The sequence below is a fragment of the Acanthochromis polyacanthus genome, chromosome 18, assembly GCF_021347895.1.
Source record: "Acanthochromis polyacanthus isolate Apoly-LR-REF ecotype Palm Island chromosome 18, KAUST_Apoly_ChrSc, whole genome shotgun sequence".
Classification (NCBI taxonomy): Eukaryota; Metazoa; Chordata; class Actinopteri; family Pomacentridae; genus Acanthochromis; species Acanthochromis polyacanthus.
The window spans coordinates 27,147,969-27,174,298 of NC_067130.1; the positions used below are offsets into that span (position 1 = coordinate 27,147,969).

Sequence of the window (26,330 nt, forward strand, 5' to 3'; positions counted from 1 at the left end):
GTCAACCCACAAGTTGCAAACAGAACTTTACCTTCTCTTTTTGTTTCCTCCTCTACTTTTATTCAACAAGACCCAGTGGAGGGTTTCATTCTGCAAATGTGCATCTCCGTTCTAAAAGAGAAGTGGATGATGCTGGCGAGTTCACTCATTAAGTATTTAAAATGTGTATTTTTAGAAGCAGGTCATGTCACTGACAGTACTGTAAATTCCTGCTTTCAGGCCGAATTAACATCTAACCATAATCATAAGTTCATTAAAGATGTCATATTAGCAAATGTCTGAAGTTTGCAAGTCAGTTTTTGGTGAACATGCACTTGAAGTTTTGTCCATGGCTCATGTTTCCAAACTTTGAAAGCTGGGGTTGGGGTTGAGGGTGGCAGGTGGAATTTAGTAATTGCAGACTGACCTGTTGATTTGGCCCACTTTACCGACACAGCCAGCTGCAGCTACAGCTCCAACTGTGGCTGTGATACTCAGTTCATGAAATAAATTAAGCATCTTTAAAACCCTTCGTGTCAGATTGCCACAAAATTTGCTTTAAAAGTCGTGAGAAATTGTCCATAAGTCTGCCGACAAATCACGGCAAAATAATCTGTATAACTGTACAACTGGATTGAGAATCATCACTTTTTTAGGTCTTAGAGGGTAGCAAAGTGTTCCACAGGGGAAGCTCACCTGGTGGAGTTTGTACATGAAGGTTTGAGTCATAACCGCTGAAAAACAGGTTCAGTTCCTGCCTGGTTTCTGGAGGTCGCGGGGGCTGGATTACTGGTCCAAAGGGTCAAGGGGTCCAAAGGCCAGTTTCATTGTGGCTCCAGGGGTAGCTTATCAAGGCTGACCCACTGGTCTGACCCCAAACTTCATGAACAAGCAGGGGCACAACAAGAATTTCCCAGTAGCTTCCTGTTCTTCCAGTTTTTTGAACATACATGGGTCATTTCATCTCAATTCATCAAAATTTTAGAACAATTTCTGCTGCACCATCTTTGAAGTTTCTCTAAAACCCTTAGTGTCTGAATGCGTCAAACTTCGCTTTAAAAGTTTACCATCTCCATCACAAGTTAATGTCCTTAACTCTATAGAAAAATCACAATAGTCCTGACAACTGGCGGTTGAAACTGGCTGAAAAAAGAAATGGCAGAAAAATGATAATACCAATGTGACTTGTTTATGTGCCTACATAAAAAACTAAACTGTTTCCATCTACTATCAGTCACTTGTTCAGACTCTGTTCTGTTCAAGTGATTCCTTGCGACTTGAGAGACGGCTGAGCATTTATTTGGAAAAGTCAGGACTCTGCTGAAGAATTTTCCTGACACATGCCAACAAGAATTTCCCAGGAGCTTTCTTCCTCCTCTTCCAGTGATAGTTTTTTCTTGAACATACATGGTCCATTTCATCTGAAATCACCAAAATTTTAGAACAACGCTCCACCGTCAAGAAAATGAAGATTCTTTCGTATCCTTCGTGTCGGATTGCCACAAATTTTGCGTCAATGTCCGTCACAAGTAAATGTCCAATAATCTGCTTTGAAGTCATACAAACACAATCCTTATAACTGTATAGCTCACATTAGAATAATCGTAACTAGCCTACGTTTATCATTGACTGGATATTTATACAGATACTTGTGAAATTTTAACTTGATGTGTCAAGTCTACCTAAATTTTTTTTACACATTGAAATTTGGAGCTATGTTGTATCAAGAATACTAAAGACAAAAGCCTGAAATTTGGAGTTATTTCCCATCATGCCATTGAGTCGCAATAATATCTGCAATATTGGACAAGTAGATCCTAATCTGTGATTATAAAAATGTTGAATTAAAGAAAAAAAAAAAGTGAAGCCCTCATATAAAGTCTCATTTTTAAGCAGAGATTAACAAAACAAACATGATAATTCAAAAGTCAACTACTGATGTTTTCTGAACTTGCAGTTGCATGTGACAATAATACAAAACAAAACATATAACATACTTTCAATATGAAATACTGGGTCACAAAGATGGAAAAAAAAGTGATTTTCATTGAACGTTTACAGTAGAGAGTCTTTGATATATTAAGCTAAAATTTTACAGATATAATTTTAGATATATCCAGAGTTTAAGTTTAAAAAGTTTCAAAAAAATCTGAGATGGTCGAGCAGGATGTCCTCAATGATTTCAGGGTATCTTGCAAAAAAAAGGTTCGAACCAATATTGTATGGCTTTGCAACCCCTGGTCTGTGGTATAAATTGTATTTTCAGGAGTTGTTAGAGCTGTTAAACAAAATCTGCCATTAACGCTCATTTTTGCTGAAACAAATATCTGTTCGTACCATGTCATTGAAATAATACTGTGTCATCATTACACTGTTTGTTTTACAGGACTGGGCTAAGGAGGACTACAGCGGCGGCTGCCCTGTTAATGTCATGGCACCAGGTCTGCTAACATATTACCACCCCAGCCTGAGGAGGCCCTGTGGCAGGTAATCACCCCTCTGATGATAAATACGCCACAGCATCACACCTCTTAGTCTCCCTAATACTCAAAATAGTCACTTTTTCTCTGCATTCCTACCGAAACAAATCGTTATGTAAAGGGACGTAGTACAGTAACCTGGTGTGACAGTTCTAAATCTTTCATATAAATCTCTTCGAGAGCTGAATTTAAGAGTTTATGGTTTCGCAAATTGTATCACTGTACGCTGGGTGACAGCTTGAGAGACACCGAGTGTATTTGCTGGATGTTTCGCACTATTTTTATGCCACAGAAACAATGTGTGCACTTCTCCCTGCCAGCGAGGCATTAGTCACCAGCACCCAGTGCCTACAGATCATTGACATGAGACGTGGGAGTGATTATGCCTTCAATGATGCATAGTAGTCCAGTTCTAAAGAAATGGCAAGGGGTCATCAGGAGGGGTGTTCTCATAGGAAAATGTCCTATAATCCATTTCTAATGGCCTGTTCAAAGACGCACAAAGCTGAACAAATGAGAGCAAGAGCTGGGGAGAGGAAGAGGGGGGAGATCCAGGTAATGCATTTCCATAATGACATCCAGTCCGTGGGGAGCAGAGAAGCTCATTACATAACGTGACTGAAACAGCAGCGAGGGGATGGTAGCCCTCATCCACATTCCTACCCCATATAGGAAATGGATCCTCAAGGACGAGCTGTGACCTTGACACGGTTCCAGCACATGTAAAAAAGGCAGGACCACGTTCGGCTGACAAAATAAAAAGCTGCCGGTGCTTCAAACATCCTTTATTTAAGAGCACAACAGATTACTGCACATTATTGGATTGAAATAGTCTCAGTACTGATCACATTGTGACTTTTGTAATTAGAATAATTATCCGAGGTGGATAAAACGTTGGACTGGTCATCATGTGAGATATTTACTGAGAGAGTGGAGAAGAGAATAAGTAGGGAGGGAAACATGAATAAATTGACCACAGTGGGTTCCTACTTTACTAGGTTAACAGCTTTAAAATGGATTCAGAGCTGATTTGTAAGATGCAAACTTTGTATTTCTCACATTGTTTGAAATATTACTGGCAACAGAGAAGGATTAGTTTATTCAACCTATGATACACCAGCCCGATCTCACGAGGATTCGTGAAACTGTCACGTAAATTTTTGTTTCGGCTTCGTGCGCACCAACACGATTTCGTCATGTTTTTCGTGCCGCTCACCACGAAATGCACACCAATGTATTTTAAACGGCGGACTTTTCGTGCCACTCAGAACGTATTTCAAAAGAATGTGTATATTATATTTTTAATGTAAAACCGTGGCGAATCCAACGCTATATTTTGCATGACATCGTCCCTAAACATAACCCTAACCATAACCTTAACCATAACCTAACCATAAGCTAAGCATAAGCCGGTGGTACACTTACCAATTTGCATAGGAATTTCAAGAATGTCCGGCGGCCGGCGGCCGCAAACGCGATCACACAAGCAGTATACGCCGATGGACAGCTTGGATCGTCATGAATCCGCCGGTATAAACCACTTTCAGATGTGATTACCACAGTGAAAAACATTTCATGGTGAGCGGCACGAAAAACATGACGAAATCGTGCAGGTGCGCACGAAACCGAAACTAAAACTTACACAGAGTGTGTTGATTTAAAAATCTTTTTGAGATTATAATTAATTGGTTTAAATACAGTGGACTTCAGTGTTTTGTGGAATTTAAGATGCCTGTGTCGTAACACTTTACACACTGGAGCTCCAAGTGACAATTATGTTCAGCTAACTAGTAATTACAGTTCTCCATCAGAGCTCTATAGGCTTAGCAGTACATGTCTGTGTGTTTCCATCCATTGAACCACTGCAGGATTAGCCTGCGAATCCTACACTATTCTCTTTTTGCAACAGCAACACTATTCTCTGTCCTGAAACACCCGAGTGATTCCTCTGGGAGCCCCAATTGTGATCAAAGAGGCACAATAACAATATGTTGATATATCCTTAGAGAGGCTTCTACCTTGTACACAGGAATACCTGGAGTGTGTTCAGCTATTATCAAAGGCATAACTGTAAACTAACACCTCAGGAAGAAATGATCATCGTAAGTACCTTTCCTTCCTGCTAAGAACAGCTGTAGCACAATGATCTGTGTAAGAAGCACACGAGCCCTGCAGAAGCATAAAATATGTGCATCAACGATATAAGAAGCTCAAGTGGACTACATGTGGTTAGCAACAGGAGATGCACTGAACAAAACATCACCACTGACATGTTTGTATAATTTAGATTTATTAAACAAAAGAAAAAAGTTTTCAATGCAATATTTAACTTCAGATTAGATTCTTTCTCCGTGTTAAAAGTAAGCTTTGAAAGGTCAATGCAATAAAGTCTGAATTTGGAGCACGGCGCTGGGTGACTCTTCTGCAGGTGACTCTTTCTGATCCCTTTGTACTCACAAGACGTTGCCAGATCTCCAAAGTACAGACTTACAGCAACACTTAAACACATCAAGCAGGTCAAGTCAGGGGAAGAAGCACTAGCTATTGCGCAGATCCCTTGTGCACATCATCTACTGAAAGAAACTTGATGCCTCCTCTAAAATTTGCATGAAATGCCCCAGGGAGGGTCCATTCCTGCCAACACATACAGAAGGATTTTGATATGACAACACAAAGCCAAAAGCAAAAACAACTGTTTAGACAAGGACAATCCATAGGAGCAAATTTGCCGCCCTACTTTCTCAAACCAAGGACGATATGAAGAGAAAGTGAAGGAAAAAGTCATCAAGAAACAAATAGTAAGATGCTTCACACTTCAATGAGCAAGTAGGGTAAAAATCTAGTAACTCCACTGTTCTATTATAACTCAGTCTTGCTCCATCCTGCAATACATAAGACGTAGTGAAGCAATGAGATCCCACTAGTGCTCACAAATAGAAAGGTTTCCCAATTTCTTTCAATTACAATGAAAATATAATATAATGCACCACCTCCAATAAACCAGGGAACTGCACAGCCCTTGAAAATATGGAAAGGTATTGCTGCAGAGGAAGATAATTAATTCAATCATACTGAACATCCATCCACAATCCTTACACCAAAAGTCGACAATACCGTCCACGGCACTGAAACTTCAACTTGCCTTTGTGAAAACTCTTCAGGGAAATGCACTTAGAGCAGATGAGATAATTCTGTTATATGTCTTTCTGGGTGTATTAAAAAGACTGCACAGCAGGAGCACCGAGGAGCCAATTGCAAGACACCCACACTCTGAAACATTAGAAAGCATCTCGCTGCAGAACAACTGTTGGATTTGTGCCTCAAATGCCGTATATTCAGACACAGAGGTGCTTTCTGATGGACGTCATGAGGACAGAGCCTCACTTTATCTGAAATAAGGATGGAAAAGGATCAAATATAGCAGAGTGTTCATTGCAGATTATACAACACGTTGTATTTTCAGATTTCCACAATTCAACACATTATGTTGATATTATTCAGATTAAGTAGTGCCAATTTATTCCTGTGAATCCTGTAGTCGGAACAATGAAATCATCGAGAAAGGTCAATGACAAAACAGAGCTTTGTTCTTTGGAGAGTCTGTGTTTGGGTCAAACGTGACAATATGAATCTTTCCGTATCCGTTGCATTCATCTGCTGTCATTTCACAGTTTCAGAGATTGACTCCTATTCTTGTGCATTTTCAAAATCACCCAGTTGTATACCATCACACACCTATTGAGAGAAAACATTGCATTAACTTGACAGTGCACTAAAATTACGACGCCATTGCATTCAATTGATCAGCTCGCGTTGACTCTTATCATCCACTCACCTATTTAAACAAGACACCAATCAAGTTCAATCAAGACCACGAGGCGGCCATTTTAATTTGACAAGCTCTCATTCTTCTCATCATAATGCTGCAGCTCATTATACTGTTTACTGCCACCTGCTAGGCATGCCTGCTGTAATGGCTGCTGCTGATTGATTTCTCCCTCCACCACTCTTGCCTGCTTTATTTTTTATTACCATACTTGCCGAATGCAACGCTTTCCTTTCTTCATTATCGTGTATATCCTATATCTCTGCCGTATAAATCCATTACAGAGCACCCTTGAGAAAGTCTATAATCACGAGCTGCAGTAAATGATCCAATACCCGGAACGACATCAGGCAAACCCTAGCAACCATTTTGGGGAACTGCCTTTTTTGTGGATACTTTAAAATGCACTCTGCCTCTCAGCATGGCCAGGTAGACTGCATTACCAACGCCAAGCTTGTTGACATGTCAGACTGAGGTCTCAAGGTCTCTGAGATCCCAGTTAATGATGCCTCTTATTAAGCCAGACTAAACAAAAATACTTCTAAACTTTTCGTACAACACCTTTGGCACATACTGACCCTCTGTTTACTCCTGATTACTCTGCTTTTGTGGTCAATTCTTGTTAGCAACCTTGCAGAACAGTAACACCCATTCTTTGACATATGCTGCTTTTTTAGACAGTTGTGTGAGTCCAGACTGAGCTTGTATACTTCTGAGGCTTCTTCTAACTCTGTTGTTCAGATAAAATAAATTAATCAATAAGGACAGATTAAAGGGGGAGCATTTTTTTCAGTCTGAGATTGCATAGTTCCTGCAGCTCTTTGAACGAAGTATAATGGGATATTGCATAAATGGTCAGTAGCTTGTTACGTGTACACCATCTGTTGAATAGTACATTAGTGGAATGTCTTGTTCTTTAGCAGTATAGACACGTGAAAGTAAGAATGCATAAGTAATTGCAGATAGAACAGGCGTTACATTTGTGCAGATTCCCTTCGTACTGCCAAACGGGCACGTCTAGGGGTTTACTGTGGTGTCTGGAACAAGGACATCGGCAGCTTGTCCTTTGGGTTGTGAAGTTTGGCAAAATTTTAAAGCTAATCAATAAGATTAGAGATATTTTAAACCTGGGTCAATGCCTTGGGCTCTTGGTAGTGTTCCATGAGACATTCCTGAACACTTTTTGCAGCATAACGGGGTGCAGTGTGCTTCTATGGGGAGGCCTTGCTGTCAAGGAGTGCCATTGCCATGGGGCTTGCAAAAGTGCGTAGGTGGGTGGTACATGTCAAAGTGAAGGGAAGCCAGCATGCACGGCTCCAGACTGGTTGATACATCTCCTTGTGGGAAGTGGGTTCAGAACAAAAAGCACTTTTTAAAAAATCTGTTAAAGAATAAAAGAAACAGTCGTTTCTAAGCGTCTAACCAATGCAAGTACCTGCCTCGAGGCACGCAGAAACACAAGCTATCTGAGGACGCAGATCATCATCACTTCTGTTTTTCCACAAGTAGCACAAAATAATTGCGCTACAGATAAATAGCGGAGCTGAATCACTGTTTTCTGTGGAGTACTTAAACCCACTGGAGATGGCATTTGTTTTATCTGGAGCAGCTTTGAGCAACTCTTTTAGCTCACTTGACAGGAAAACAGAACAGCAGGGCTCAATCGAAATCGCCCTCCAGTCCACTAAATCATGTCATTACAGAAGATAACATACACCCAGGATGGACAGCTGTGAGGAGCCTCTCACTTGCATATTCTGCTCTCACCTTTGCCACACTGACCCCAACAGGTGGATTATTCCAGGGAAGGGTAAAATCATGTTATGTATCATTCATGCTGGGCTTCGTGTCAGCTACATCTCACCAATCAGCAGAGCTACATACAGGACACCATTCTCTCTATCTTTATCGGAAAACTGTGAGGTTTGTCTTCTGGTGAACCGGCAGAGCCAAATCAGATTAAATTGCCTGTATTTTTCACTATTCCGTACATAGTCCTGTGGGGGTTGATTCTCAAGACCATGGAATGGAAAAGGCTGAATATTATTGGGTTTCTCCAATGTACTCATAATTGGTTCCCAACCTCCCAGCTAGACAGAGAACTGAGAAAGTTATTTAATACTCCCCTCACTCTTGCTTCCACACCCACTGGATTAAGGTCTTGAGAAAAGCAGCTAACCTTTGTCCAGGGTGCTGACATCCCAGGGTTGATTTTCACTATGCCACTGGTGAGAAGGGACAGTAATGGATCATCTTTGGTTCTACAAAACCATTGGCTTCTATCTTCTGGGGTTTGCAGTTGGTATTAAAAGCACACATAGCCACAGTGTACCTCCAATGTTGTGCCCCCAGTGTTTGTTTTTGCCATTTTTCTCATTGGATTACACTGCGCGATCTTCTACAAGACAGTTTTTTTTTTTTTTGAGAATGTCTGTTATACAATTACAACCACACTGTGACAATTTCACCAATGACACAGCCCTGTGGCCCTGCACAACCCAGCTGAAGCACTCTGTTCATTTCAGCACACAATGTGGACTGATCTTGACAATAAACCTTGGCAACATAGTAATTTGTAAGGTTTATAGAAGGTTTATAAAGCGTCCTTGGCTATGTTGTAAACACACAGAAGAAAAGTGGATGAGGGGCAGCGTTGTTATTTTACCTTTTGAGTGAGACTTAACCTCATTTGCCAGGCATGTGCTTCCAAATTTCAGCACACACTTTGCAATTTGCAACTGTCTCTTTGCCACAGCGACATGGAGCCTCTAAGCTAACAGAGACTTGTTAAAACAGTTTGCTCCAGAGAAGAAATGTTGTCTGTCATATGTGTACCCAGTGAAAATAACAATGCAAATGAATGTTTAGAGCTTGACACATCAGATTTTAATGTGCTGTAAGGTATGTAAAGCAAACACTGAACTTCCTGTTTCCTGACTTGCAGGATCCACTGGGCAGGCACTGAAACAGCCACCCAGTGGTGTGGATACATGAGCGGTGCAGTGCAGTCTGGCCAGCGGGCAGCTCTGGAGATCCTGGCTGAAGTTTGCCATGAGACCCTGACCGAGGAGGAACTGCAAGCACTGCAGTCCATTCAAACTGATAATGCTAAGCAAACGGCATCACACAAGCTGCTGCACCTGCCTACAAGCAAATCTGTTGTCATAGCGACGCTGGCGATAAGTGCCGCTGTTCTGCTGGCTCGGTATCAAGACGCATTGCTGAATGTCAAAACTCTCTTGACAAGTGCCTTTTCAAACATAATGCAACCATAATGTATTCCTGTTGGAACAAAAAACCCCTAAAAGACAAATTTTTGGCATTGTTTTCTGTTTCTGGCATTGTTCTAACCTAAAATCCTCAGTCTGACTGCAACAAGTCTTGGCCATCAGTTACCAAACTGATGACAGCCTTAAACGTTTAAAATGCTCCCAGAACCAGTTTGTCAAAAACACCAACACTCTTGACTTGGACCAATCAGAGCATTTCATGTCTAATACTAACATGCTTAGGAGCTAATGATATCCAAGCAGGTTTACAATATTCATAATAACAATAATAACAATTATATTGCTTGCTGTATAAAATGAAGAACAATCATTTCATTTCATTGTTTTTGTGTTTTTGAGGGCAAACATTAAAATCACAATGCTGTCATCTGAATAAACAACAAAAAAAACATCACAAATCTGGCATTGCAACTTACAGAAATCACTGAACAGCACCTGAGTTGTCTTTTTCAACATTCAAAATCCATAAAATCAGGTTGAGTTTTGAGGTGTGTTAAAGAGATTCTGCAGCGAGAAAACGGAGCTCACGAACTGCATGTGTCCTGGAGAGCCATAAAACCCGCATAAAAAGGCTTGGAGTGGAGCCAGGACCACGTTTGTAATCCACAAAACAACCGACAGACAGCGGAATGAGCGTAAGATAGATGAAGCAGTCACACAATGAAAACATCCAAGAGAAAGTGATTTAATCACTATCACTTGATTGCACAGTTGATTGAGAGGATTTTTGTCAGTCCCTGTGTCTCCTCTAGAGAGTGTCTCAAATGCCCACTAATCACGGCATGGTAGTCCGTGACTCCATTGGTGCCATGGCTTGCTATTTGTCTTTGTTATCACTAGCTTGCACTGAATGCTTGTTCTTCCTGGTTTGATCCAGGCCAGGCCAGGCTGAATCAAGGACAACAGCCCAACATCTCCGCACATGCTTGAGGTTTGCTTTTTGCAGCATTTGAACACCAACATTGATCTTTTTTTCCCCTGTTTTCACATACTTTTCTTTTCTCTAACTTGCCCAAACTACAAGGAAGGGTAAAAGGGATTGATGCACTATTTTAGGGACTCCACGGTGTTGCTCAGAGGTGCCTTCTTATGGTATATGTCATCGCCAGCTCAAGACACACACGCGGTGATGTACCATCTGGGAGACTGGCAGGTTGCCTTGTCAGATGCTATTTTTTCACCGTTCAGTGCAATCCGCCTTTCGTGTTCAGTGATGAATGCACGGCCGGTGTGAAATGATGAGCATTTATTGGAAAGAGCCGACCGAACCGAAGTGTTCATGAGCCATAACGCCAGCATGACACGAGGCTCACAAATGGCTCAAGTTCTGAAGGCCAGATTCAGCATATACCGTACACAATAAAGGATAAAAAAAAAAAAGTGCAAGGGTACAGGAAAAAACAGAATTACGGCTTTGTACTTGGATGCAGGGGCAGAGAGGCAACAAAAGACAGCCAGACACAGACTTAGCTGTCAGACACCAGTTTGATGCCTCAAATTTAAACTGACACAACATTATTGTCAATCATTGAATCAAAATAAAGAAGACAAAGTGTTGATTTGTTTTGTGTTTCATGTAAATGATGAAACTCTGTATAGAAGCTAAAAATGTAATTCATGTAATGAGAATCTAATTTGACTAAATAACCTTCTTATCATCAGCATAGTTTAAAATTTTGCAAAATCTATGTCATTTCTTCTGTATCCAATTTAACTTGATCATATGAATGATGCATTGTGCTCTAATTTACATCGACACAGTAACATTTAATAGTGCACCTATAAATGGATCTGTGCTGATTCGTCCTCCCTCTTTTCCCTTCTTGTTTAGAGCCACATTCACCTGTTTTTGTCTTTTGATTGTAGAGTATTTTGCAAGTCGTTGTTGTCGCTGGTCTTAATTTCAATATTTTTTTTAAATTTCTATATGGCTATAAAAAAGAGAAAAGTATAATGTGAGATGGCAAACATCACACTTGTGGATCTTTAAGTGCACAAGCATCAAATCCAAAAAAAGAGCCTATAATAGATGATCTCAAGTAAAAGCAGTGCTAAAAGCATAAACTTCTAAAGGAAGTATATATATATATATATATATATATATATATATATATATATATATATATATATATATATATGTATATATTGCTGTCCAGATGCACAATCTTAATAGTAGATCAGATAAAACAGTTTTAACCAATCCAAAATATTACAAAACACACACAAAAATATGTGGGAACTTAACCAGCACGAAGACAGCAAAGCAGAGCTAGTTAAAAGAATATGCTTGAAGAAATGCTGCCAGTAGTTATAAATATATAAAATTTAAAAATAAAGCAAACACAAACCTGTACTAAGGCCTTCCTTCAGCCTTCCATGGGTTTTCATTTTAGTTCAATCCACCTGCTTTCTGCTGTAAATGCTGACTGTCATCGATGGAATGTCTCAAATACATACATATGAGATGCATATACTATACATCTATAATCACTTTATATGGCTATAATGCAAAAGCAAATTGGTCAAATTTACAGGTTTATTTTAAATTTTTGCAGTCGAAGTTGACACACTTTTGAGAAATTTGGTAGAATCTCCTCCAAAGCCTTATGCTCTGAATCTGGCAGTTCCATGTTGACGATGACGAAACCTGCAGCAGGACTTGAAAGGAAAGCTGAAGGTTAAAAAAACAGCAACATTCAGTTAGTTTATTCAGCGAGTTCACAGCATGCGAACACCTGCTCCTTGCTAACTCCTCTCTGATATTTCTGCCCTTCTACTACTGTCCTCATCACCTGCAGACTGCTTAAAAGCGTCTGTTATATCTTAACCTTGCTTCATGGCGTCAGCAAGCAAAGCCAACTTCTTTTAGTTTGGTACCTTCACAGTTGTATTGTTTCTTTTTCAATCAATGTTTTGGCAATGAAGTTAAGTGCTATAAACCTATTGAATATCTGTATACAGGCATTACTGTAATAGCACTGAACCTATTACAGTAATGCCTTGGTTTGGGGAAAAAGTACCAGCCATAAACAGTGAAGTACACCAAGAAATGTCCCAATAGCCTCTGGCAACCAATTACAATACTGTTTACATCTACATCTGTCCAGACTCATTCAATGCATACACTACAGTTCAAAAGTTTGGAGTCACTTGGAAATGTCCTTAGTTTTGAAAGACAAGCAGTATTTTTGTCTTTAATGAAGACAACATTAAATTAAACAGAAATACAGTCTACACATAGTTAATGTGGTAAATGACTATTTTAGCTGGAAATGGCAGATTTTTAATGGAATATCTACGTAGAGGTACAGAGGCCCATTTCCAGCAACCATCACTCTTGTGTTCTGTTGGTACATTGTGTTAGCTAATGGTTTTGAAAGGCTAATTAATGATTAGAAAACCCTTGTGCCATTATGTTAGGACATGAATAAAAGTGTGTGTGAATTTTCATGGAAAACATGAAGTTGTCTGGGTCACCCCAACCTTTTGAACGGTAGTGTGTAGTGAAGACTCTGAGGGGAGAAAATTAGTTAGTAAAAGCGGACTCTGATGGAGCGCAAGTCCCAGCAAAGACAATGCTCCATGCGTGGCTGTTGCTGGAAAGATGATAAAAAGGTTAAAACAGCACAGAAGAGCAACACGATCATGAGTTCAAGATAGACTTACAAGATTTGTACCAATGTGAAATCACAATGGCATACTAGTTTTTAGCTTTCTGCTTCAAACTCTGAGCACATTCACATAAAAGGGGGCGTTTAGCGCATCTTTTGATGCTTCTTCTGCACCAAATAAAATGATCGTGTGCAGCTGTTTCAGTCAGCAGGTTGTTTTAACGGAGAACAATGAGGAAAATAAAAATGTATGATGGTACAAAGTGCTGCGACTACAAATGATGCAGGGCAGTAATGATGGTGGAAAACTGTTAAATGTGCGTTATACACTGCTGTTCAAAAGCTAACACAATGTAGCATTAGAACACAGGAGTGATGGTTGCTGGAAATGATCCTCTGTACCCCTATGGAGATATTCCATTAAAAATCAGCCGTTTCCAGCTAGAATAGTCATCTACCACATTAACAATGTCTAGACTGGATTTCTGATTCATTTAATGTTGTTTTTATTGAAAAAAAAATGCTTTTCTTTCAAAAATAAGGATATTTCTATGTGACCCCAAATTTCTGAATGGTATTATATATTTATTTTATCGATCAATGCAGCTGATTATTGATAACTGACAGCTGCACATTAGAGCTGTTAAACTTCAGACTTCACATATGTAAACATGATATTGAAGAAGTGGATTTAGGTCTGATGCTGTTCTATAATGCAGGAAATCACTGTAATTTTTGGGCAAATCAAAGTGAAATTAATGTTACAGATTGAACATCCTCTGTTATAAATACTCAAAATAATCAATGTTCTAATTTGTGTTCTATCAGCTGCAGACCAAACCTATTCATACTATTTCTGCATTACCAACTTAATACATGTTGGGTTCCCATGGCAACGAGGTCCTTTAAGTGTATAATACTGTAACTACACAGCTTCATTCAGTGGTTTTGATAACATGCAACTCAAGGTTTGCAGATAAAACATTTTCTTTCATCTGAGAATCTGTATCACTCATAAAGAAACATCAGGAAATGCTTTGTTTAAAGAGAGACACTTCTTTCGGCCGATTTAAATCTGAAACTCTGGATCAGGCTAGCTCTGCAGCTTACGTTACCATGGAGATCTAGCCAGGTAAAAAGAGAGACCGCCTTCGTGATACTGAAAATTCTGACTTTTGGCTACCTTGCTAAACCCCTAATCTTGCTTCATAGTATTGCCCTCTGGTCATGATCTCCCCTTTGGTCCCTGAGTCATTGTGTTGGATAATGGCTCAAATCAGTGTTTCTGCAGGGCATTATAGTGTGACTTTCTGGATAGTTCAACAACCATACCTTGGCCAAAAACACGTTTGTAGACATCACACTGACCTTATAATAATAAATAATAATACGTTTTTTCTTGTTCCGAGTGGATGTTGGTGTCATATTCCCTCCAGATGTTCCTCAGATGTTGTATTCACATGAACCCCTTTATACTAGCGGTACACCCACACAGAGGTTTGAGAATTCCAACAAATCTGAAGTGGCAGTCATCCTTGTGAATCCAAGGAAAAATACAGATGGAAATTCTGTTACTTCCAAACATAAATTATCTTTACAAGCTTCCTACTTTTGCTAATATCCCTTTGAAAAGGAGCAGATACAGCCTGAAAAAGGGCTTGTTGTTATTTGGAGGTTCCTAAGATTCAGGTGATATTTCAGCAAGAGATGTTTTAGGCCATGAAAGTTTAAATGCTCCTAATATAGAGCACAAATTTATAACAGAAAAGATGGTTCAGCATTTTCTTGTCTGCTCAGTGGACTGTGTATAGTTGTGCAGACTTTGCCTTTTTTTTTTTTTTTTTTTTTTTTTTACATATCCAATAAAAGATTTCCAGTAAAGGCTCTAAGTAATGTTGCTGTAATTACTGTAGCCTCTGTAAACACCTGTCAAAGCACTTGCCTTAGTGTTTGCCTTCAGGCAGTAGCACCAACTTTAAAAATTCATACTTTGCAGTGCAGTGTAATCAGTGTTTGTGACCATAAACAACTCCTTTTACACAGTAAAACCAGAGCCCAGTTCTTTAAGCAGATAATCGTACTATTGCACAACACATTATTCAGACTTATATCTAGACATTCAGGCGCTTGTGATAAAAAGAGTACCTTTAATGCAGTCTTGCTGCATGAGAATAAATGCTGTCTTTTTGAAGTATATAGTCATTTATTTTAAATTATGTCAACAAGAGGTTGATTCAACTCTTGCAATTGTGTTTAGGCTGCATTTTGTATTATTGTTATGCAAATATCCCACCAAAAGCCATTCAGTTAATGCTGGCAAGAGTTTTATTATGGTCTCTGCTACTCCTTGCCAAAGCTTTTTGCGGTATTTAACATAAATCATGATTTTTGAGGCCTTCTTATAACTTAATGAGACGCTTGTGCAGCTGTCTTTGCAGCTGTGATTTACTTGCTTCAAAGTTAAAAGGCAGTTTTCTATGGAAGTATGTCCATACCAGGGTTTCTACCTCGAGATGTTTTTATGTCCAGTGGCTGCAACATGGATGCTGTATGTGCAACCCAAAGGTAAAAACACAGACAGGGCAGGTAAAAATTGTCCCTTTTCCTGTATGCTGGAGCAGACAAGCAACAGACTGGTGGTGCCATTAAGATAGAGTCCTGCAGTTTCTGTGATAACTTATCAATGATGGGGGCTCAGCTGTACCGAGGATGAGGTACATGTCAGCTGTGCTTTAAGAAGGCTGGAGTCATGTTGTCGACTCAGCAGAACCATGAATATCAGATGTTGCCAGCAAGTCCTCCAACCATTATATCCGTTTTCCAACCGAGCCCCCCACTGTAACATTTTCCCTGATACTACAGCCAGCAGAGAGTCAACTTACTCCCGGCAAGAAACACACTAGCAATTTACCACCTGAAAGCAAGCATACTATGATCATACGGCACCAATTTGTGCCCAATATCAACATCCAGCTGTGTTGTTTATCTTCAGAGGCAAAAAGGGATAGCGTGGAAGTCAGGGGGGGCTGGCTTTGATGTTGGTATATACAGTGGGGTCCATAGTGTTTGGAGAGAGAGACAGTGTTGAGCTGGCTTTGAAATGAAGCAGTCAAGATGATTGAAATGCAGATTTTGAGCTTTAATTCAAGACATTTTGAAGAATAGATTGACCAATGAGCAGTTTTATGGCCAGATGGCACGTGTTTCCTCCACATTTCATGATGAATTTGCGGTCTTAAGTTGATTTCAAGTGTTTTTATTGTCTGCTCATGGGAACTCTCAATGTGCAGTCTAAAGATGTGTCAGTGCAAGTGAAGGAGATAATTTGGCTGCAAAGAAGGAATGCACTGGTGATTTCAGCACCACCCTCAAAAACCAACGAAAATTACATAAAAATGGTCAGTAATTCCTAAACAGAGTCTTTTGTTAAACCCCTTGGATTAAAACATAAACTAAACACTTCAGTCAAATCTTGATTCATCTTCCTTTCAAATATGTTGGCATAGATGTAAAACTACAAAAATTATGTCACTATCCAAATACTTGAGTTTATTTGTCACATTTTGCCAATTTAGCACTTAACTTCTATAACATTGTTAGCCTAGCCGCGCTAGACCCAGCTCTGAAGACAAAAGGGTCTAGGAACTCTCGACAGGGAGGGAGGCGGGCTAAAAGGTTGTCTTTCAAATCACTCTGCAGCAATTGGGTAGGTATACAACCAATCAGCGCAACGAATAGGCTCCCAGAGCGCCGGAAATCAGAGGATGCGGTAGTTTGGTGAAGCCTGATTTATACAGTCAATGGGTGAAGCTCAAGTATATTACAGACATGTTAACAGAAAGATTATTCAGAGTCGGTGCTAATGGAGCTCAACGACTGTTGTCGTTTTTGTTGTCGACCCTGGCAGAGAATTAAATTCGTTGCCGTGGGTTGTCTAGCACGGCTAGGCTAGTTGTTTCCGGTTGTTTCTGTCAGAATCGTCGCACCTCTGTCGTCACTTAGTTACGCCCGCCTTCTGACTCTACACTTCATGGTGATTCGTTGGCCAGTTTTAGGAGCATCCAACCTCGAGGCTTACCGAGGGTAACTAGACCCACCCTGGCAGAGAATTAAATTCGTTGCCATGGGTTGTCTAGCTCGGCTAGGCTATAACATTGTGGTTCTGAAAAAACAATCCAAATCTATGCAACAAAACCGGAGACACCATGCTTTGTTTTGCCATTTTTTGTCAATATCTGATGCTTTGTGTACCCACAATTCAACCAAGGACAGTTTGGTGAGATATATGACTGTGTGATGAATAGAATGAAATGAAAGGAATTTAGTGGGATATAACTTCACGAGACTCAAGAGATCTGCTGTGTTTGCTTCCTTCTACCACTGCAGCACTAGACCTGTGTACTTTTCTGACTTTTCAGCTCAAATATAGCCATTAAAAAAAAAAAAAACAGATGGCAATATACAATCAAAGCCATGCATAATGTGAAATTGGCCATACCTTATTGCTTTTACAGTTGCAATGCACAGATATTTTGTAAGGACAGGGGTACTTCTTGTAGATTTAACTGTAGAAATCAATCATGCATTGAAAACATCCAATAGAAAGTGACTCATTTGTTATCACTTGATTGCACAGTTGATTAAGAGGATTTTTCTCCATCCCAGAGAGTATCTCCAACACCCACTGATCATCGGAAAGCAGTCTGGTGCCATAGCGCGCTATTTGTCTTTGTTATCGCTGGCTTGCAAAGGATCAACCATGACTGTTGTCCCTGGTTTCATTTAAGCCAGTTGAGGATGAATCGAAGCCAACATCGCTACATAAAGAGCAGCGCTGGCGACGGCACACATCTGACAGGCAGATTTCAACCAGGGGGGACACGCATAAAATGACTGCACGAGTGACAAGGTGTAGAGATATCCTCAGAGGCTGTTAGGAAGGAGAAATGACCACGCTGACTGCTGTCCGAGAGAATTCACACCGATCTGTCACTCATGAATACATGCAGAAATTTGGCACAAACATAAAAGCACGCATTGAATGTGCATTTGCAATATTATTACTTCCACAATGCAGCACCGAAGGCACCCACAATGTGGGCGAAACAAAGCAGACAGACTGGGTGTTTGTGAGCAATGTACAAATTAAGCTACAGCAGAGCAGAAGTGCAATGATGCCAACTGTTAAAAATAAGCTCCACCTGCCCTTAAAATAGCTGAAGGCGGACAATGTCTGAGCTGAGTTGTGTGAAGATAGCATCTTTCCACTTATTGGCGCACAAGCGGTAAGTTGTCTCTCAATGGCCAGCTGCAGTAACTGGGCCTTATGCAAGTGAAACATGGCTCCATATGCTCAGTGACACTGGAAAACAACCTTTTTGAAAATACTGGAAGTCAAGAAAAGGCAACATCGGAACGCTACGGGGAGAATATTGTGCACTGGCATCTGTCTGCGTTATAAAATTCACCAAATCTCAGGCTTTATCTCCATCGTAATTTTCCAAATGAGGCAATTATGACTGAATTATAAACGTGATACTTTGATGATTTGGTTTGCTACACCCAAAAACAACCCTGCAGCCAAAGTAGCAGGAGGACGTGGAGAAGGAAAGCTGCTGAGCTGCACCTGGCCACAGCCGGTCGCTTAGCTGTTAGCTTTGCCAATACTGTCTGTTTTGTTGCCATTTTCTTTGCACTAGCATTGGTCCCAGTTGTTCCTCCAAGTGCTGCAGAGCTTTCCTCCTATACCTGGTGTCAACCACAAGCCACAAGAGAAACATCTTCTTGCAAACTCAGTTTATCCACACAGTCCTCTTAGATTCACATTATTATAATTATCACCTCTATCGGGGAAAAAAAGACATTCATTCTAGAGTTCTGCTTCCACCCACCTTCACATACAAAAGCTTTTTTTATTTTATTGACTATGTATCTAAATTGCGTAGGTTATTAATTTCCTCACATTCTGGAGGGTAAGCAAAGGTGGCTTCTATTCATTGATTTGATCACTGAAGATGGCAAGTCAGTCACAAAAACAATTGTTATGCAGGTCCGCGTTTCATTTGAACTTTTTTTTGTCTGCTACCCATCAATACATAGGCACATAATTGCATGATGACATCAATGAATAATAAGAATAAGAATCCAAAAGTTAGACTTGAGGAGTGAGACTATAGAAACAATAGTCTGGAGTCTCAAATATGCCCTCGAACTTATTCCAAGACCTGTGAAAACAAACATAAATTGGATGAACTTTGAAAGTTTTTCTTTTCTTACGAGGCTATTTCACTTAATCGCATTGTATTGAGCTGGCATCTTGTTTCTAATGGGAGACGCAGCAAAGGGGAAAAGCTCAAATGACCAATAATAATGGAAAAAGATTCCTAAAGAAAGACAAATACCAATAGTAGCTGTGCATTGTTTATGTATGATGTCTAAATAAGACTGTGTAGATGTTCTCACGTATTTGAAAGATAAATGGTTAAATACTGTGAGTGTTGCGTTGATGACATACTCAAAAAAGCTTCAGCTTTGAAACTGTCCATTTTGTGTTGTAAAAATGTCATTGGACACATTTTATTTTCATGTTTGATTAAGTTCTCTACATTCTGGAACATGTAGGAGATTTGTGGACATTTTTTCGTGTGAAAGAACCATAATTGAAAAGATAAGAAACAGCTGAAAGACTTTAATAGAGAGTGACTTTGTAAGAGGGTTTGAATAGGAAAGTCACCGAACGTTACGCAGTAAAGTTGAACTGTTGCCCATCTGCGTGTATACATAAGGGATATGTACTGTATTATAGCAGAAGTGGGAGTGAAATCAAGCTGCTTTGTGGATGTGTGAACAGAGTGTGAAGAAAAAAAACACTTTTAACTCATTTGCATTCTTAATTTTTAATCATAAGTGCCTTGCGAAAGGCTGCTTAGTCCTGAACTCTTCAGTGTGCTGAGACTGATTCCATCTAGCTGCAACCCTGAACAGAAAGACGGGAAGAAAAAGATAGGAAGGAACAACGGATGGATGAATGGATGGATGGAGGGGAAAATATATTTTACTTTTCAGTTAATGTTGCATGAATGAACACTGAGGGACAATATACAGCTATTGATAACTTATTATTGACCATTTAAAGACTTTTTAAGAAGAGAAATGTAACACAATTCAGAAGTTGTTCCTGTAATAATCCACGCAGTTAGCTATTTATATATTTGTCTTTATAAAACGCTGCTTGACATTTTTTGGACTTGAATTCTTTGAATCACCTCAAGTATAGGTTGCTGTATCATCTGGGCATTATTCATTATGGTCACTAGAATGAAGGTTGGATTTTTTTTTTTTTAAAGCAGAGAGAGAACTAGATGATTACTAATGACTTTACTGATAAACATTCTGTTCCCAGTGAACACAGTCTACACATACAGATGGATAACAAACAGAAGTCAGTCACTGGTGAAACCCTTAAAATCTCATCTCTGCGTATCGATGTTGCATATTTAAAAGTTTGGCTTACATAGTCTGATAGCTGTTTTGGAACATGTTGCAGGCATCAAATCTAAAATTAGTAAAATATATGAAAAAACACAATAATGTGTATCAGTTTGAACATTACATATCTTGTCTTTGTGACTTTTCTTCCATTTTAACATCCTAAAATCTGTTCAGTTCAAACAATCCAAACTTTCATGCTCAACCTTTTTGTTGAAGTGGCATAAAAACTAACAATATCTTTCTGGAAAAACAAAGTTTATTCCCAATTCCCAGTCAACAAGCAATATTAAAGCCATTACTAGTGGACTTAATTAGTAATTTGCAATACTTTTGAGCTTCAAAGTTTTTTCTTGACCTTTGGGATGCTGTGTGTGACAAAACAATATCAACTTTAAGGTACATTAACTCTGTGAATTGTATCATGGTCTGGTTGATGCCGTCTCTTTCTCCCAGGGTACTTAACAGCTGAATTCAAGTACACAATGAAAAAAAGGTTTTTGTCACTCTCATTAGCTGAATATAGAAAGTTAGAACATCTCCACGTTTATGATGTCCCTGGTTGTTCATTCATAGGATTTGGTCCTCGGTTGCATTCATCCTTAATATGCCTCCCTGAGGCAACACAACTCATTGATTCCAGTGTGTTTGGTAACATCATTGCTATGTGGAAAATATCCACTTCTCTTCAACCCTTCATATTGTATAGATAATTGTGCAAATCCCCTAGTTAACATTACACAGCGGTGGTACATAAAATCATGTAGTAAAGGTCAGATGAATCACTGTAGGCCCTACAGATGCAATCATTGCTGCTCAAATTAAAACTGTACATGTGATGGAAAAATAGAGCGATCAAATCATCTTCAGAGTGTTTTGTTGCATGAAAATTGTGGCTGAAACAAGTCCATATTGCTTTTAATGAAATGATATGCATTGTGTTTGTTATGGTTGGCAAATGTGATTCTAATCAACTTCTATTTGACATTTATACTATTCTATTGCTTAGCCCTTGCTCTTTTTCAGCCAACCAATCTGCACTTGTCACCTTGGTAACCCTTTAAAAGAAAACCTTCCTCAGGAACAATTCTGGTACCTATACAAAACCAACCAGTGAGTGAAAGCAACATAAATCTAAGACTAAAGGTCTTCTGGGTAAAGGTTCGGCTGCATACGAATTGCCCCAACTGCAGTTCAACCTGGTCAATTCTTTCGAACTGAAAGTATTTCTTGCTACGTCATAGTCTTACCGTTTTGGAAGAAGCCTTTGTTTAAGAAGAACATATTGCATTTTTTTGTGAGACAAAATTGGACAATGCTTTAGTGAAAGCTTGTATGGGCTTAGGGAAAAAAAATAATTTGGGTTAAAATAAATATTTAAAACTCTGAATAACAATAACCATGAAATGCTGACCCATCCATCGACCCCAGCCTCCTCCTTCTATAGACTCACTGCTGGACTTCGTTTGGTTTAGTCATAATTACTGTAACTTATATTCTTATACAAAATATGATGTTTTGGTAATAAAATGATGGACATTGTCACAAAAAAAGTGAATTTGATTACATCGTTTGCACAAATTAATGAAAAAAAAAAATCCCAGGACCATATGGTCTCATTTTAGTTGAAGGATAATTCTCTTCACAACCTTACAGGTTTCATTACAATTCTCTCTCTGTGCTCTTGCTGCTCAGGGAGATAATATGGTCTCATTCTGGTATTTCAATGTCATCCTTGGCTCCCAGTTGAACAAAAAGTTTAATGTAGGGTTTTCTGTTGCTTGTTTTGCAGGCTTTAAATGGACTGGATGGCCTAGACCTTTCAGGTCAGCCTGTAGAAGGCTCTTAGCGATTCCACGGTGAGCTCAGCAAAACTCATTTTATTCTTAAGCATTCAAATTCAAGCATTCTCAAGCACACAAAAATCGGCATAGCTGTGAATGTATGAATTTTTAATGAGTTGTTCTGCGATTCTGGAATATCAGTTGTATTTAGTTTATTATTTTAAAGCATCCTGATTGTCCACGGTTGTTTTATACTCCGATATATTAATCAATCTGACTTCATTTGGACTTCACCACCAAAGCTGATCCTCTGCTTTTATCTCTATGGAACAAATAACCGCTGTTTTATCCAAGTGTTTTTCATGCATATTTTAATAATTCCAGTCTCATTTTAGACATCCCAGCATCCCAACACAAACTCAGTCCTTAATTGAGTCAACATTTAAACCACTTTGTTATGGAGAAATGCTCCAGACAGTCATTACTCAGGAGAGCAGCCAGAATGTCACAGGACACATACAGCACTGGCACACATACACCACCACACAAACTGTCCAGAGGCACTGCTTAACAAAACGTGCATGCTAATCTCCACCACACATGTCCAAGGTAAACCAGGAGCCCTGCAATGCTCTGCTGTACAACATCCACTCCAGAACTCCATTGTTAAGCTGCCTCGCCTGCTAACAATGTGACTGATTTGCTTTTAAACAGCAGTGTGGAGGAGGGGGGAAAGAAACCCAGTGGCTTCTTAGAGGGCAGTTGGTTTTATCAGCTGTTGACCCCAGACAAGTTCAGATATTCAGTCACCTGCTGTTGTCAACACTTCAGCTTTCCCAAAGAGGAGCTTATCATCAGCTAATATGCCGGCGGTCGCTGCTTCACCTCAGCACAGATAAAATTGACCGTGGCCAGTGGAGGTGTTCTGTGTGCTTGCTGCTAATTTCTGGACAAATGCTACGCTGCTAATTTCTGCACAAATGCTACGCTGTTATCTCAGGCGCCGCTTTTGCTTCGGTATCGAGCAGCAACCTCTGGGGATGAGAGATGAAGCCAATGTGGAAATGCCATAAACTGCAGTTGTGGAATGACCGCTTGAGGCTGGATCCAAAAGCAGGTCAACCACCATCAACCTCCATGTTAAATGTCCAACTTTACAACCCAAATTGACATCTTTACAGCCTGGTACAGAACAACATGTTGGCCTATGGAGGTGAAAGCCCAGTTAATTTTTAAGAACACTGACCTTCAAAACTCCTCTTTAGGCAACCCCTCTCTCTCTAGAGTCACATAGCATAAGTAAATGCCGGTGTTCGTTCCTATACAACTAAGCAGATATATTGTGAAAGGAATATAATTTTATTTTAAATAAATGTAATTGTTTACTTTTAACTTGGTGGGAAAATCTGGATTCGGAGAGGGAGGGCTGGTAGGTGGCAATAAACTACCTAGAAGACCTTATTTCTTTATTTTCAGTTTTGACTTGCTCTTTCGTTAGTCTTATTTATTTATTTTTTTAGACAAGTTTACATGTTAGAAGCTTGGTGTGTCACAGCCACAGCTCAGGCTGTAGGTTGTGGCACTGCTCTCTCTCTCCTCAACAGGTGTGACGGCATCTTGATGAGCTCCAGGTGCATGCCATCAGCAATCAGCAAATCACGTGTAGGTGGAAGCCAGCAAGCCAACCACTCCGGCATCCTATAAAGACCAACTTCAGTCGTATGCCAAACCCACCATCATGGTGTCCTAGAGTGAGAGGATTTCCTACCTAAGGTGGAGAGAAGCTTCCCCCCAAGTTTGGACATTACCCCCTCCCTAAGTCAGTAAAGTTTTCCAGCCCTAGCAGGTTAGAGTTTTTGGACTTATTACAGTTTACTAGAGACTAGGATTTAGATTGATTTCAGTTTTCCTTGTTCTGTTTTCCTGCCTTGGTTTTACCAGTAGTGGGTTAACTTTAGGTTTTTCTTTGTCATTAGTCCTCCCCGCCACTGGAATTCTCAGTGTTCCGCCTTGTGCCGACTTAGTATTATTTCCGTTTGTAGTTCTTTGAGTTATTGTGCTGTAATAAAAGCAGTTCTATAAACTGCTTTTATCATTGCCTGCTTTCTCATTTCCTGCTTTTGAGCCTCAAGCCCCTGCCGTAACATGGTTAAGCATCAAAATGACTTGGTTAAGGTTTGGAAAAATGTCACAGTTTCGGTTAAAATATTTCAGACAGGACACTTTGTCAGACTTAACCATTTATTTCAGACTAACACGTATTTTGAGGTTGGGAGGTGACTCTGATCGAGTGAGGCTCTGGAACATTCTGAAAAAGCATAACACATACAGTCCATGAGACCACAACCTTAAAACCTGGAGCAGATGAGCAGAGTCACCTAAAAATGACATGAATTTAATTAAGTTGGTTTATGCGTAGTGACAAGGCTGTTGCATTTCCTTTGAATTCATGCAACCATGCATGGCCTTCTCATCTGGATGCAGGGAGCAGCAAGCTGAATGCACGCCAATGAACATCTGGCAAAACGCTATTATAGTGACTTGATGCAAAGGAAATATACTATTTGAGATATGTGAGAGGAATCAAGCTTGATGCATTTCTTTTCAAATTCACGTAAGAATGCATGATCTTCCATCTGGATGCAGGGATTCAGCAGTAAGCAGAAGGCACGCCGATGAACATGCGACTTGATAAATGACTTTTTATGAAAGTTCTTTCTATTCAGTGTGTAATTTCAGTGAGAATGAAACAAAAAAAAAAGCATCTTGTTTTTTATGTGGACATATTGGTACATTCATTTATTGTTGCAGTTACGTGTCCTGTTTACCTTGATTTCAAGTGTGTTTGTATTTGAGATATGTGACTGTAAGAGGTGTCAAGCTTGATACGTTTCCCTTTGAATTCATGCAAGAATGCATGACCTTCCATCTGGATGCAGGGGCTAAGCAGAAAGCAGAATGCAAGCAGATGAACAGCCGGCGAGGCACTATTACAGTAACTTGATGCAACATAGTCACTTGGGCCACACAGAGAGACAAACAACCAAGCACAAACACATTCACTCTGACAGATGATTTAGAATTACCAATTAAACCTCAGCATGTCTTTGGACTGTGGGAGGAAGCTGGAGAACCCGGCGAGAACCCATGCAGGCTCAGGGACGACACACATAGCTCCACACAAACACCCCATGCTGAGATTCGGAACTTTCTAGCAGTGAGGGGACAGTGCTAACCACTGAATGGATGTTAACCATCCTAATTTAATAAAACAGCTAAGATGCCAAAGTATTAAATGTAAATTAACCATCACTGTCAAATATGGTAATTAACCTCATCCATTTAATAGTATAGCTAAGTATATCAACATTCATTTACACTCAGTAAAAATATAAACGCAACACCTGTTTTTGGGATGCTCTGGAAACTGCACCTTTCAGAGTGTCCTTTTATTGTGGGCAGTCTAAGGCACACCTGTGCACTAATCATGGTGTCTAATCAGCATCTTGATATGGCACACCTGTGAGGTGGGATGGATTATCTCAGCAAAGGAGAAGTGCTCACTGTCACAGATTTGTGAACAATATTTGAGGGAAATGGTGATATTGTGTATGTGGAAAAAGTTTTAGATCTTTGAGTTCATCTAATAAAAAATGGGAGCAAAAACAAAACTGTTGCATTTATTTTTTTGTTGAGTGTATGTTAAATATCCTTGATGGTTTACTTTAAAACTAAAGTACAGTTGAGTTTTATAGGAATTTTTTAGAGACCGTGTTGCTTGAAGAAACCTGCAAGTGTCATCATGAAGGAATTTTAATGGATTATAATTATTTCAGCACATTTTGCAGCTAAACTGATGTTTCTCTTGGTCT

The 26,330-nt window shown here is 39.6% G+C and overlaps 1 protein-coding gene across 1 annotated transcript in view; it reads left to right on the forward strand.

Annotated features, from left to right (window-relative positions):
* si:ch211-127i16.2 (probable flavin-containing monoamine oxidase A) overlaps positions 1-10,994 on the forward strand; it is a 51,695-nt gene extending 40,701 nt beyond the window's left edge. Inside the window, exons 11-12 of the mRNA XM_022208095.2 lie at positions 2,366-2,466; positions 9,230-10,994. Of these exons, the coding sequence (XP_022063787.2) occupies positions 2,366-2,466; positions 9,230-9,560 (432 nt within the window). The 3' untranslated portion in view covers positions 9,561-10,994. The remainder of the gene's footprint in view (positions 1-2,365; positions 2,467-9,229) is intronic.
* Positions 10,995-26,330: the final 15,336 nt, after the last annotated feature.